Here is a 15,240-nt window from a genome sequence, read left to right as displayed (position 1 = left end):
TACTATTCACTGTAGCAAAGGACAAGCCTTCCTCTTAAGGCTTGACACGTACTCTAAACCTACCATATTGCATTAAATGGAGATTTAATGCACTGGGTATAAATAGAAGTGTTTCTTCTCCACGCAGGGAGAGCGCATCTCTCTCTAACCTAATTCTTACTTCAAGCATCTTCTAGCTTAAGTAAATGATCTTTCTTTTAGCAACTTCTTTTCTTGTAATTGCTAAAGCATCGTGTGTAACCAAAGATTGTTTAGATAGGTTTTTATTACCTCATCTTTCCGCAAACAATGTTGTAAAATCTGTATTGATCTTCTCTATCAATATATATTTTAAATTTGAAAATACTGTGTTTGTATTCATCCCCTCCTTCTACAAACTGTTTCTCTTCTTGTAGACCCTTACGTGACCAACAGTTGTAGATGAAGATGATGACGGGGTGAGCGTGTATAGGTCTCTAGAGCTATTTTGGCGTGAAAGAATTTTCCTAGTCTTGAGTTCCTTCACAGAAAAACCCTAAGGGTCAAATTCGATAGAGATACTATTGTCATGGGAAAATTTATGAACAGAAAGTAGATTTTTTATAATGTGTGGGTTGTAAAGTATATTACGCAGGTTATAAGTTTGATTTGGTGTGGTGTAGTGAGCGTAATCGGATCCCAAAACTGGTATGTTATTGTCATTTCCTACAAAAATAACTCGTTTAGAAGAAAACGACACGAGAGAAGATACGTTACCGGAGTTGGCCGTCATGTGCGAAGAGGCGCCTGTGTCCATGTACCAATCAGGTGGATTAAGATGCATTGTCTAACAAAGCATGCCCGAGTTTTGTTGGGTTGAGTGTATCATAACTGGGTTGTGGCACCTGGTTAGTTTTTTTTTTTTTTTTTGTCTGTGGTCTGCCGTCCCGGTGCGTAAGCCATATTGGTTGTCGACATTGTGGTTGATCCAGGTGGAATGCTCATTTGGTTGGGCCACTGTCCAAGTAATGGTGACTGTGTTGGGTGGTGGCAAGGAGGTTGTTCCCACCAAGCCCAATGAGCGTATGTTGGCTCGACGTAGGTTTGATGTCGCATTGGGCCGATAGGTTGCTGTTGTTGGGCTTGGGTTGGATGTCTGCGATTGTAAGAGCCTTATCCCCCACGATTGTAAGAGCCCTGTCCCCCACGGTCCAACTGGGTGTTGCGACCACGACTCCGTCCTAGTTGGCGCTAGTTTCCTTCTCGTGGTGCTGATGTAGGACCGTCATCGTTTGGAGTTGTCGACGTCGTAATCATTGCATTCGGGGTCAAGAGGTTTAATCGTGTTGATTGTCGGTGTTGTTCTAGTTGTAACATGCTTCGTTCGTTGTCCCATGAGAGAAGACTTTGATTTATGAAGGACGCAATAGTATCGTATTCGGTGGGCATCCCGCGGACGAGTTGGAGTACTAGACGATTTTTGGAGACCAGGTTTTCGACATTTAAGAGTTGGTCTACAAGATCCTTTAGTTTTTGACAATATTCGTCTAAGTAAAGACTGAATTCAAGGTTAAATTGGTGAACTCGTGTTCGAGGGCGGCCGCACGGGAGCCCTTATTGTTGGTGAAGATTTCTTGAACCTGGGTCCATGCTTTGTATGCCATTGTATCATTGTCGAGTACGTGAACTAGGAGATCGTCGGAGAGTGTGCCATATATCCATTGGAAGTCGATGGCATCAATTTCGACCCAAGAAGCATAGACATCGTCATTCTCAACAGGTGGCGGCGTACTGTCAAGGTGATCAAGAACATTATAACCACGGGCATGCAATTTAAAAAGTTTTACCCATGAATTGTACGTGACTTTCATGCCATCAAGAATAGGAATTCTTTTTGGATGTTGGTAATAGTATAAATTGGATGAAAAGATATATGTTTGGGAGGGTTAGGATTGTTGGGTGCCATGAATAGATGTAGGTTATTTGCCGTGGCAAAAGGTTACAGGTTGTTTAGGGTTGAGAAAGTAAAAGAAAACTAGGCTCTGATACCATAAAGGAGAAATGATTCCTTCTCTTTGATTTCATTCATTAATAATCTTGTATATAAAGTATTACATAACAAATAATCCTATTGTTTAGGAAACTAATATCTATCTACAAAATGCATGATATATACAAATATTATATATATATTTATCACTAATAGTTTCACCAAGTCACATGCGTCTCTTTTAAGTCTCTTTAATCATATATGATTAAGCGTGTCTATCACATGTAATCATATATGATCTTGAAACTTCTCTTCTTCTTACAAATTGATTAACTTTTAGCATAATCCTTCCTATATATATATGTGTGTGTGTGTGTGTATGTATATGTGTGTGTGTGTGAAAATATATAATTTATATTATGAATGGTAAAATAAACAATTACGCGCATTCAATCATTTAATCAGTTTTAAAAACATAGAATCTTATTGATTCTACTTTCAGACTTTACTACCGCCTCTTATCAACTGGAAGTAAAAAATTCTTTGGACTAGCGCCTCTTAAAAACAAACAGCACAACAAAGTGTTCTAAAAGAGTGATTTATATGATTTATGTTTATAAAACCAAACCATAAAACGTCATATGTAAAAGTTACAGTAAGTTTATATGACACTTTCGAGTGTTTTAACAAATTTTTAGGACATTTTTAAATTAGTGCCATGTTAGTTATTTTATATGATAGTATTTGAAAAGGTGCCAATATACACAAATGTCTTATAAAAAGATGGACTTATAAAAGTGTCATATAAAAATAACTAATACGATATTTTATTTAAAAAATATTCTAAAAGAATTTGTTAAAACATTCAAAAATGTCATGTAAACCCATTGTAATACTTTTTTATTTGACATTTTATCATTAAACCCATTGTAACACTTTTTGATATGACATTTTATCATTTTATCCAATAAACTTAAATGTTATAAAACACGCTATTTGTCTATCAGGACTTTAGACATTTTACGTATCCTATAAACTCGATTTTATTATAACGTGTCTGGAGTAAGATGTTCTTTTTTAAATTAAACCTCGTCCGAAAAAATATTGTTTACTAAGGGTGCGTTTGGTTTGCAGGAATGTTTTTGAGGGATTTGGATTCCCGTGAGGGATTTGGATTCCATGGGATTTGGAATGGATTGGATTTAAAATCCATCCTTTGTTTGGTTTGTAGGATTTGTAGTATTGGGTCTCCTTACTCAATTGACAATTATCGAGAACTACAGCAAAATTATCGAGAATTACAGCAAAATTATCGAACCTAATCTGTATATTCAACCTAATCTGTCAACCTAATCCCTCAACCTAATCTGTATATTGAACCTAATCTGTATATTTAACCTAATCTGTAGGAAGCAGATTAGGGGAAAAAGGATTTACCTGTTGAGTGATGGGAGAAGGCAGTGGGCGACGGAGACGACGAAGGGAGAGGGAGACGAACGGCGACGAAGGGAGAGGGCGACGAACGACGACGAAGGGAGAGGGAGACGAACGGCGACGAAGGGAGAGGGCGACGAACGACGACGAAGGGAGAGGGAGACGAACGGCGACGAAGGGCATGAAGATTGAAACGAGAGTTCTGGATATGGAGATGGGGGCATGAAGATTGAAAGAGTCGAAGAAGTTGAAGAAGAGATGTCGCCCGGATTTGAAATCCAGCCCATTTACTTTGGATTTCAAAATCCCTTGTTTACCGGATTTTAAGTTCAACACGGGATTTGAAATCCTGATCTATTAGCAAACCAAACAGGGATGGGAATGGATTTCAAATCCAAATCCCTCAAACCAAACGCGCCCTAAGTGTTTTGTCTTAAAAGTTAAACGGCAAAAGATAACCATTATAATAATCAAGTGTTGGCCGAAATATGATTGTTTACCCGGTGTTTTTTGGTTGTGGGTTTATTTCCTCATTTTAGTTCATTGTAACTAGGGGTGTTCATGGGTTGGGTTGATCGGGTTGAAGACATTGAACAATCCAACCCAATGATTGCGGTTTGAAAAATCTTAACTCAATCCAACCCAATCCAACCTGTATGGGTTGGTCGGGTTGATACTTTGGTACATTAAGATATTTTTCTAACCTTGAATATGTTATTTCTCTACTCATAATTTCTTTTTCATCATCAACCATCTGATACAATTTATCCCCACTTCTTACGTATATCATATTCAGTTAATTTTCTCAATTTACATATATATGTTCACAGTTACTGAACATATATACGAATGAGTTATAAAGAGATTTGAATAGATTGAAAATATGTGTATATGAAGAGCATACATGATAGTGTAATTTTTAAAGTATATATATTATAGAAATTGAACAATCATATTAAATCCAAGAAATAAAAGGATATCGTGTTCATCGGGTTGGGTTGGGTTCAAACAATAGTAACCCAATATCAACATAACACCTACGGTTTGACAATTTTACAACTCGATTAGACATCGGGTTAAGTTATTTCGCATTAGGTTGGGTTGGGTTGATCGGGTTTTTGAGCACCCCCTAATTGTAACGTAATATTTCGACAATTTAACTATTAAATATACACAAAAATAACGACTTTTGGTTTTTATAAAAAACTAGCACTTTTGGTTCGAATAATTTGTGGGTTAATGCAAAACATCTTCTGCAAATGAATTGAGAAGATTTTATAACCAACGAATAACACGAATTGAATCATAGGTCGATCAACCATGTCCCATAGGATTGACCAACCAAACGACCCCTGCTATTGCATTTCATATGTGAACATACGAAAATTCGTATGTAAATGAGTTTGGGCGCTTTCTAACACATGTTTTCTACATTGCTATGACTCTTCGAAAAAATCATAGCAATGAAGAGTCATGACGATGCAGAAACCCCGTGTTTGAAAGCAATCAAGCGTCTTATTCAACCTTTTTTTTCTTTCTAAATAGAGCATTATTCTTATGCAAAAAAACGACGACTAAGGTTTTTAATTAAATTGATGACTTTATGGTTGCATGTGGGACCTTTCGATGCATAAACTTTTACTCAGAAACTTACACGGTTTTCAAAAAGAAAAAAAATATGATCAATCAGTTACAAATTGTGGAAAGATTTCATTAAGACATTTCATCGAACAGACGGTCAACGAATTGTTAATGATATTTTAATTAGCAAATAATCTAAACGTCAAATAAACAAATTGAGAAAACATATTTGAAGACGAAACTAATATAATTATAATTAATAAATATACACAATTAATTGAAAAAGATTGTTCTATATCTAATTAAAAAAATTGAAGGGTAAGGGGTCAACGGGAATAAGTCAAACCCATTTCACATTAGTCGTCAACCGCCGCCGGGCGGGTCACGCTACCTCGCCGTGACCCGAAAAAAGTCCGACGCTGATTTCCCCAAAATGGCCGTGAATTCATTGAAGCTGATGACGCCATCACCATTGGCATCGGCTTCCCGCATCATCTCCGTGAGCTCTTGGTACGACAGCGGTTGACCCAATTTCGCCATTTGACCGGCGAGTTCCGCCGCCGTGATGTACCCGTTTCCGTCTTTGTCAAACGATCGAAAAACCTCCATGAGTTGGTCGTGGTTGATGAGGACCTCCTCATTCAAATCTGGTAGAATCGCGTTCAACAATTCCTCGAACTCGATGGATCCGTTCCCATTTGAATCCATGCTGGCTAACAAGGAATGGATCTGGTCACCTTGTGGCTTGAGCCCAATCGATCGGAGAAGGGCGGCGAGTTCGAGTTGGGTGAGGCTGCCATCGGAATTCATGTCGAATCTGGCGAATATATCTTTCAATTGTTTCACCTGATCGGATTGAAGTTGAGCCATAACCATGAATGATCACAGAACAACGATTAAGGGGAAATTTAATGGAAGATTTAGGGTTGATAATTTTGAAACAGAAAAGGGGGAAATGGGATTTCTGAGAAGGTCGAAAGATTCTTGCAGATGATTGGGTCGGTGGTTATCTTCTGGTTTTTTATTGCGTCTCTTTTATCATTCAAAGACATTTTCATGGAAGTCGGGTTGGAGAAAAAAAAAAAAAATTTAGAATTTGGTGGGAATTAATGGAGAAAATTTCTTATAAAATCGTTTTTTTATATCTTTTTATTTTACTGGTAAAATATGACAAATCAATAGAATTGAACGGACTACATTAGTTTGAAGGGTCAGTCAAAATGAGTCAACAACATAAGTGTAGATGATCGATTTAAGGGAGTTTATCCTATTAGTTGTCACAAAGGCATCTCAACCACTTTTCATATACATATTATTTATTATTAATATTTCATATCTTCATTAATATGAGATAAAAAAAACTCAACCATAATTTAAGAAACGAAGATTACTCAACTATTTGGATACAACATCAATCTTTGTTTTTGTTTACTTGTATACTTTAATTTATTTTTAACTTTGTGTCTTGCATGATATTTTTAACTGTGTTTCGCACTATAATTTTACCATTTGGTTGGTTTTAATTCCACCTATGTTTATAGATTTCAAAGCATCAATCACTTATATATATCATTCTATCTTTTTCCAAATTATCATATTTCCACCAATGTGTGATGATGAAACTCAATCTTATTTTAAGATGATTGATATTTTTGTGATATGAATAATTCGTTTTTTTAACTTTGTGTTTTGCATGATATTTAACTGAATGTTTTGCACTATAATTTTATCATTTGGTTGGTTTTGATTTCAACAGTGGTTATACATTTTTCAAAGCATTCATCACTCTTTATATATCCACCATCTTCATCCAAACTGTCATTTTTTACACCAATGTAAGATGATGAAAGTCAACTTTATTTCAATATTTGAGAAACACTTAGACCTCATAATGCCACGTCATCATCATTTGTTTCACTTTTAATTTTGCATTATAATTTTTGTCCTTTAGTTGGTTTTAATACCAACTATGGTTATTGATTTTAAAGAGGGTAATCCAAAATAAGACTACTTTATGCATCAAACCTCATGAATTGACACAAATGCATCTAATCCACATTTCTTATACACATCACTTTCTTCAAATCTTTCAACTTCTCACCAGTATGGGACAACTAAAACTAAACCAATGTGGGACAACAAAAACTCAATCACAATTCACCATTTAGAAATACTTAATTCTCATGGTGTCACGTGAATACCCTAAAGGCTTTCTTTTATATGTATAAAGATATAAATATATACATAATATTTATGATTGTGAACACAATTCTATTTTTATTTTTATATAAGAAGATATAAATAGGGTCATCCAAATAAGATAACATTATGAGTCAAGCTTCTTGAGTTAACACAATGAATCTCATCTTTCTTTCTTGTACACACCTCCTTATTTCAATCTTTCAATCTCTCATCGATTTGGAAAATCTCAAACTCAACTACAATTCACTAACACCTCAATACTCAATTCTCATGATGTCACCTCAATACCTCTTGGATATTATATATATATATATATATATATATATATATATAGGCAGGGTCGGTCCTAAGATTTTTGATGCCCCGTGTGAAAATAATAAAATATGCCCCTAACCCCATTTTTTTAAGCCAATGAAACATGCGATTTTTTAAAAAGAGATTAGAACCTATTCAATCTAAGGGTGTGTTTACTTGAGGCTTAATGAGCTTAATCAGTAAATGGGCTTATTCGCACATCCAAAATGATGTGTTTACTTTGGGCTTATTCGCACAGAAAGGGGCTTATTCGCACAGATCAAAAACAACACTTGTCCCCATTAAGCCCAAAAAAAGACCCTCATACCCTTGGCCATGAACCCTAGCGTATCTTCTTCCTCAAAACACTCCCTCCCTATCAACGATCGTGAACCCTAGGTATCTTCTTCCTCGGCCATGAACCCTAGTGTATCTTCAAATCGATTGTTGTTGGGTACCATCTGCTTGCTTCAATCGACGCCCTCTTCTCCTCCAAAGAACCCTAATCGGCCCGATTGCTCTCTTCTTCTCCATGACAGTCGACACTCTCTTCTTCTCCATCGACAAATCGACTTCAAGTTCCATATCGATTTCATGTTTGCTCGATTTCTGTTTGCTCGATTTCTGTTTGCTTGCTTGTGTTCGATTTCATGCTTGTTGGATTTCTGTTTGCTCGATTTCTGTTTGATGGTTCGATTTCTGTTTGTTTGCTTGTGTTTGATTTTTGTTTGCTTGCTTGTGTTCGATTTCATGCTTGTTGGATTTCTGTTTGCTCGATTTCTGTTTGATGGTTCGATTTCTGTTTGCTTGCTTGTGTTCGATTTCTGCTTGCTTGTGTTCGATTTCATGCTTGTGTTCGATTTCTGTTTGCTCGATTTTTGTAATTGATACATTGTTACAGATATTGATGGTTATGATTTCTTCCCTTCCATTATTCACTCTGTTAAAATCAAACATATTTCATTCTCTATGGCAGCATACAGATTATCAGCTGTTCATTCTGTTTTATTCTTAGGGGTAAATTAGTCATTTATGTTATTCAGACTATTGATTCAGATAGAAAAGTAAACAACAACATAAATTTATCCAGACAGACAAATTTATCCAGACAGGCAAATTTATCCATACAGAACTTAATAGAAAATTTGGTAAACAGCACCTAAGTATCTCATCCTCATGTTGATTTTTATTAATTATAATAAAACAAATACAATGAGGGGAACATAAAAACCAAAACCCCGAATACAAAATATAAATGATAAAAGAATAAATCTTGAATTAAGATCGTGCTTCCTTCTATTCCAAATTTAAATTAGCAAAATAGAAACTTTATTTCAATATATGAGACTTAAAAGACAAGGAAAACTATAATTAGTTTTAAACTAAGATAGTAAATTATATCCAAGTTTTTTTTTTGAAGTATATAATATTTATATACGGCAAATGCAACAAATAAACTCACACACCCTCCTCACCTATGGTGAGGTTTGAACCCCTGACCTTCTAGAAGGCCAAGGGCTACGATACCGCTAGGCCAAAGGCCCTTTGGTAAATTACATCCAAGTTACTGTCATAGTAAGCAAAAAGTAAAATTCAAAAGTTACAGGTTTAATGACTAAAGGCTAAGAACCTATATGTTAGCAACTTAATAAGTTTAATGGAACTAATAGCTTATTCGCTAAACTGTGCATGACTGTTTCGTAGTGGCTTAATGATATAAAAAGTGACTTATCCAATAAGCTTCTAGGAGGAGCTTTATATAGAAAGCACATGTCCCCTCCAACTAAAAAAACGCTTCTTACATCTACGAAAAAACTCTCTCAAACAAAAAAATTTCCAACTTATACAAACACACTAATTCATATAGACAACTTTATACAAACGAAAACTTTTTCAACTTTTTCCAACGATGAGCATTCAGTATTCATCACTACTAGGCCTTAGACCTGTTTTTATAGTTAAAGCTCAGTTGTCCAATTCTTAAATTATTAAACTCAAAACTAGTAATAAATGACAACTTGATGTCCCTTTAGGCTTTGATGCCCTATGCGACCGCACGGGCTGCATGTGGCCAGGGCCGGCTTATATATAGAGGAGCGTTCAAATAAAAACCACCTAATTTGTACAAACCGTGAAAACCACATTCAACCAATCATAATTTTTCATTTTGTTCATTTTTTTGTAATTATGAGAGGTTGATTAAACATTTTTATTGTGGAGGGTGTTAATAATGGATATTATCACCTTCATTATTTTAATTTTAGAGAAATACATGAAACAGTTTCATTAAAATTTCATTAAATATTATATGAAACAATTTCATAATCATATATGAAACAATTTCATAATCATATATGAAACAATTTCATAATCATATATGAAACAAATTCATCAAAAAAAGTATTATATGAAACAATTTCATAATCATATATGAAACAAATTCATCAAAAAAAGTATTATATGAAACAATTGCACAAGATTAAACAATTTCATAAAAACATTTCATAAGATTAAACAATGAAATCGACGTATGAAGGTGGTTTGTACGATTTGTACAAATGAGGGTGATTTTCATTTGATCACTCCTATATATATATATATATATATATATATATATATTGATTTTATTTTTATATAATAAGATTTATTTTACAAAAATAGGGTCATCTAAATAACATGACCATATGAGTCAAGGCTCATAAGTTGAAACAATAAATCTCATTCTTCTTTCTATGTACACCTCCTTATTCTAATATTTTAACTTCTCACTAATGTGAGATATCTTAAACTCAACCATAATTCATCAAAACCTAAATACTCAATTCTCATGGTGTCACCTCAATATCCAAATAAGATAATCTTATGAGTCAAGTCCCTTGAGTTGACACAACGAATCTCATCCTTGTTTCTTGTACACACCTTCTTATCCTAATCTTTCAATCTCTCACCAATATGTGATATCTCGAACTCTATCACAATTCACCAACATCACAATACTCAATTCTCATGATGTCATTTCAATATCTCTTGGTTCTTTTTATATATATTGATGATTAATGAATCAAGCCTCACGAGTTGAAACAATGAATCTCATCCTTCTTTCTTATATGCATCTCCTTATTCCAATCTTTTACCCTTTCACCAATATCTAAATACTAAATTCACAAGTTATCACCTCAATACTTCTTGTTACTTCTTTTATTATATATATATATATATATATATATATATATATGATTATAAACACAATTCATTTTTATTTTCATATAATAAGATTTGTTTTGTAAAAATAGGGTCATCCAAATAAGATAATGTTGATCCTCTCTCTCTTAGAGATTTGATGATGATTCTTTTTATCTTACGAAAACTACTTTCTCTTTATTCACTTTCAGCGATCATCACTGAGTTTGTTCAGTGATCGCTGAACAAGTATTGTATCTCTCAGATACAAGTATTATTCAAGAAGACAAAACTCACACCACAAGAACCTTCAACGATATCAAAGATAAAACTGAAGACAAAGATAAGCAATTCGTGATCTGATACGGTTCCAGTGATAACAAGCATGTCTACACATGTGGAAATCTACTCAAGATTCAACATACACTGAAGAAACCCTAGTGTTATTTCAGTGTCAGCGATCAAATGAATCTTGTTAACCAAGATTAGTTTTTGTCTTATACTCCTACACACAAAGGACAAACCCATATCTCTTAAAGTAAAACACTCGTACGGAGTTACTCTATTGTCTCCAAATGTGTTTATCTACTTTGTGAAAGACTACTGTTCATATACGGCAAAAGCTTGTATATCTGAAGACAAAGGACCAGCTCATCTCTAGAAGCTTGTCGCGTGCCTAGTACCGTCTGACTTGCATTTAATGCAATGGGTATAAATAGTTGAGAAGTTCCTCCTTCTCATTATCATCAATCAAGCCAAGAAACTTACTTCTTGAAGATCAACTTTCTACCAAAGAAAGGACTTCCTCACAAGCACAAACTTCTTAATCTTTCGGAGTTATCTTTACTTCAAGTGAAGAACATCAACTAGGCTCTTCTTTGTCAAAGTTATTGTTTCTTCATTTATCAAGTCTTTTCTTTCTTGCTTTCTGTATCTAGTGTTTTTCTTAGATTGTTTTAGATAAGTTCTGTATCTTATCTTATTCTGCAAACAGTAAATTATGTATTGATCTTCTTTATCAATAAAGGATTTTAAAAAGTGAAAACTGTTGTGTTTGTATTCACCCCCTTCTACAAACTGTTACCTTTAAACTCTTGTAGATCCGTTTGGGACCAACAGATAACCTTATAAGTCTAGCCCATTGAGCTGACACAATGAATCTCATATTCTTTTTTATACACACATCTTTATCCCAGTCTTTCAATTTCTCACCGATATGGTATATCTCAAACTCAATCACAATTCACCAACACCTCAATACTCAATTCTCAAGATGTCATCTCAATACCTCTTGGGTTTTCCTTTAATACAATCTTTTATCCTTTCACCAATATCTAAAATACTCAATTCTCATGTTATCACCCTAATACCTTCTCTTGGTACTTCTTTTTATTACATACGTGTGTGATTATAAACACAATTCATTTTTATTTTTATATAAGAAGATTTGTTTTGCAAAAATAAGGTCATTCAAATATGATTACTTTATGAGTCAAGCCCCTTGAGTTGACACAATGAATCTCGTCTTCTTTCTTATACACACATCCTTATCCCAATCTTTCAATTACTCACCAACGTGGGATATCTTATACTCAACCACAATTTACTTAATACTTAATTTTCATGATGCCATCTCAATATCTCTTGAGTTTTCCTTTAATATATATATATATATATATATATATATATAATATTTTACCCTCTCACCAACATCTAAATACTCAATTCTCAAGTTATCACCTCAATACCTCTTGGTACCTCTTTTATCTCACACATACACACACACATACATACATACATATATATATATATATATATATATATAATATTATAATGACGATTTATTTTTATTTTTATTAATAAGATTTGTTTTGCAAAAATAGGGTCATTCAAATAAGATAACCTTATGAGTCAAACCCTTGAGTTGACACAATGAATTTTATTTCCTTTCTTATGCACATATCCTTATCCCAATCTTTCAATTTCTCACCACTGTGGGATATCTCAAACTCAACCACAATTCATTAACAACTCAATACTCAATTCTCATGATGCCACCTCAATACCTCTTGGGTTTTATTTTAATATATAGAATCTTTTACCCTTTCACCAACATTTAAATACTCAATTTCCATATTATCACCTCAATACCTCTTGGTAGCTCTTATATATATATATATATATATATATATATATATATTAAACACAATTCGTTTTTATTTTTATATAATAATATTTTTGTAAAAATAGGATCATCTAGATAAAATAACCTTATGAGTCAAGCCCCTTGAGTTGACACAATGAACCTCATCTTCTTTCTTATACACACATCCTTATCCTAATCTTTCAATTTCTCACCAATGTAGGATATCTCAAATTCAACCATAATCTACTAACATCTCAATACTCAATTCTCATGATATATATGATTATAAACACAATTCATTTTTATTTTTATATAATAAAATTCATTAAACTCATGATGTCACCTCAATACCTCTTGGATTTTCTTTTAATATATATATATATATATATATATATATATATAGATTTTGTTTAGGTTTTCGGGTTATAAAAAAGCAGAAGGTGCATTTACGCCCTTTTAGAATTGTTTGTGCTATTTTATGCCTCATTTTTCTAAGCTACTAGTTGAACTGTTGAACTCATTTAGATATAACAATATATCATCAGTGTAACACCTCGCAATGACTTGAATACAATGTAAAATTAAATTGACAAACTAAATATGCAATTAATTAAACGTTGAGAAGTTCAGGGGGGCTACATGATCATTTATCAAAGCTAGTAACTGGATTGTAAATGGGAAAAACACGTTTGGATGAATGTGTGATAGGGGCAACGATCGACCAAGGGGCAACAGTTTTAAGAGCTCTAATACGTGCTCAATCTGTATTCTAATGGAAGGAATAATAGTTCATTTACTCATTCTATCATGTTAAGAAAACCTGGAGAAAAACTTAAAAAAGAGTGAAATTTGAGAGGGAAAGGAAGAATCGAAGTTGGAGTTGTTGAAGTATGCATAAATTAGAATATGTTACTATGGTTTGATATTAACAGATAACATGCTAAATGATAATTAAGCATGTTATTTGTAAATTTTATAATGAAAATTGAACAAAAAGTTAGAAGTGGCTTAGAAATTCATGTGATTCGCATACCAAGTCTCGGTACAATGCAAGTGACTTGGTAAGCGACATCTACACGGTCACATCACATCGAAGTCGCCAAGATGATTGCCAAAAAACAAGTTTCTTATGCAACTTTCTAGAGTTGCATATGAATTTGTGTGCAACCATAGACCAAGCGAGTTGGTCAAGCGACCATAAACTACCTCAAAGTCGCTAAGTTTCGTTTGAGACTATCTTCTCATAAAGGTTAAGTGGTTGTATCACAATTAGGGATCTTAAGCTACCTAAAAACTTGAACGGGAAATGAAAACTAGATATCATTGTTTATGCAATGCGAATTCTGATGATGGAATTTTGATAGGCGACAATTTATAAAGCCATGACACTTTTTGTTCTTGCAGTTTTGAAGTTAGAAGATAACCATTGTAGTTTGTAAAAAAAAAGTGTTCGGATTTTGCCCTTTCCATAACGGCCATTAAAAATTTCGTTAAATGAGGGACATTTTCGTCTTTTTATCCATTTTTTTTGTCTTTTACTTAATCAGAAACCACAGGGACCAACATTATAAAATCGATTTTGATTTGATAAAATAAAAAAAAAATTGATAAATGACGAAAATGTCTCTTATTTAATGGAATTTTTTTCGTCATCTTTTAGCGAAAAAGTGTTATTTTCGACAAACGACATGGACCAAATTGATAGCGTACTCTTTATATGAATATAAAGGAACGTGTAGTATTACTAATACTTGCTCGATGTACCCTTAAAAGGGACGAAATACTTGACGAGTATGTCCGATTTCTTGATTTAAATGAACAACAATAACACCATCATCATCATCGTCTCCTCTCCAAAAACTTCCAAAGCCAAACTCACCCTTTGTAGACAACTCCTCCAACACCTCCTCAACCTCCTCCATACACCCACCGAACCCATCTACTAGGAAACTCTCTGTTCGAGCTCGAACCCTCATCGACCCTCTCTGTTTCTTACACCTAACAACTTCCTCCGCACACCGAGCCACCTTCCTCCTCACCATCTTCCCACCCTTTCTGAATTTCCTCTTCATATACAGTTTCATTTTCTTGAGCAGTTTGGCGGGAAGTTTAAGCAAGACGAATACTAGGAGTTGTAGGAGCAGACATTGACAACAACACGATAAGACGATACAATCGGCACCGATCATGTTCCAATCTTGCCGCTCCATGGGCCGAAATCGAAGAAGAAAGAGGAGGAAGAAAGGGAAGAAGAGGACTCATTTTCTTGTGATGAAAATGGGTTCCTTCTTTTCTTGGAAGATGGCCTTAAAATCTTGGAAACAAAGAGTAGAGTGTAAGCAAACATGTTGTGGTGCCATTACTTTGCTTTATTGAATTGCTTCCAATGTAGGGTTACCTTCAACCCTATTTTTGGTTGATTCTAGGACGGATCTTGTCTCTTTAATGGATTAAT

At 34.1% G+C, this 15,240-nt stretch overlaps 2 protein-coding genes across 2 annotated transcripts; both read right to left on the bottom strand.

Annotated features, from left to right (window-relative positions):
- Window positions 1-5,072: 5,072 nt before the first annotated feature.
- On the bottom strand, window positions 5,073-5,949 carry LOC112528311 (probable calcium-binding protein CML15). Its single transcript, XM_025139312.1, has one exon. It carries the CDS (start codon window positions 5,837-5,839, stop codon window positions 5,351-5,353), a length of 489 nt encoding a protein of 162 aa, XP_024995080.1. The 5' UTR covers window positions 5,840-5,949; the 3' UTR covers window positions 5,073-5,350.
- An 8,495-nt stretch (window positions 5,950-14,444) lies between these two features.
- On the bottom strand, window positions 14,445-15,042 carry LOC112528712. Its single transcript, XM_025139738.1, has one exon. It carries the CDS (start codon window positions 14,993-14,995, stop codon window positions 14,552-14,554), a length of 444 nt encoding a protein of 147 aa, XP_024995506.1. The 5' UTR covers window positions 14,996-15,042; the 3' UTR covers window positions 14,445-14,551.
- Window positions 15,043-15,240: the final 198 nt, after the last annotated feature.

Source organism: Cynara cardunculus, assembly GCF_001531365.2.
Source record: "Cynara cardunculus var. scolymus isolate 2C chromosome LG 15, CcrdV1, whole genome shotgun sequence".
Taxonomy (NCBI): domain Eukaryota; kingdom Viridiplantae; phylum Streptophyta; class Magnoliopsida; order Asterales; family Asteraceae; genus Cynara; species Cynara cardunculus.
The sequence above is the reverse complement of the archived record's forward strand: the minus strand, read 5'-3'. Positions and strand labels throughout refer to the sequence as shown.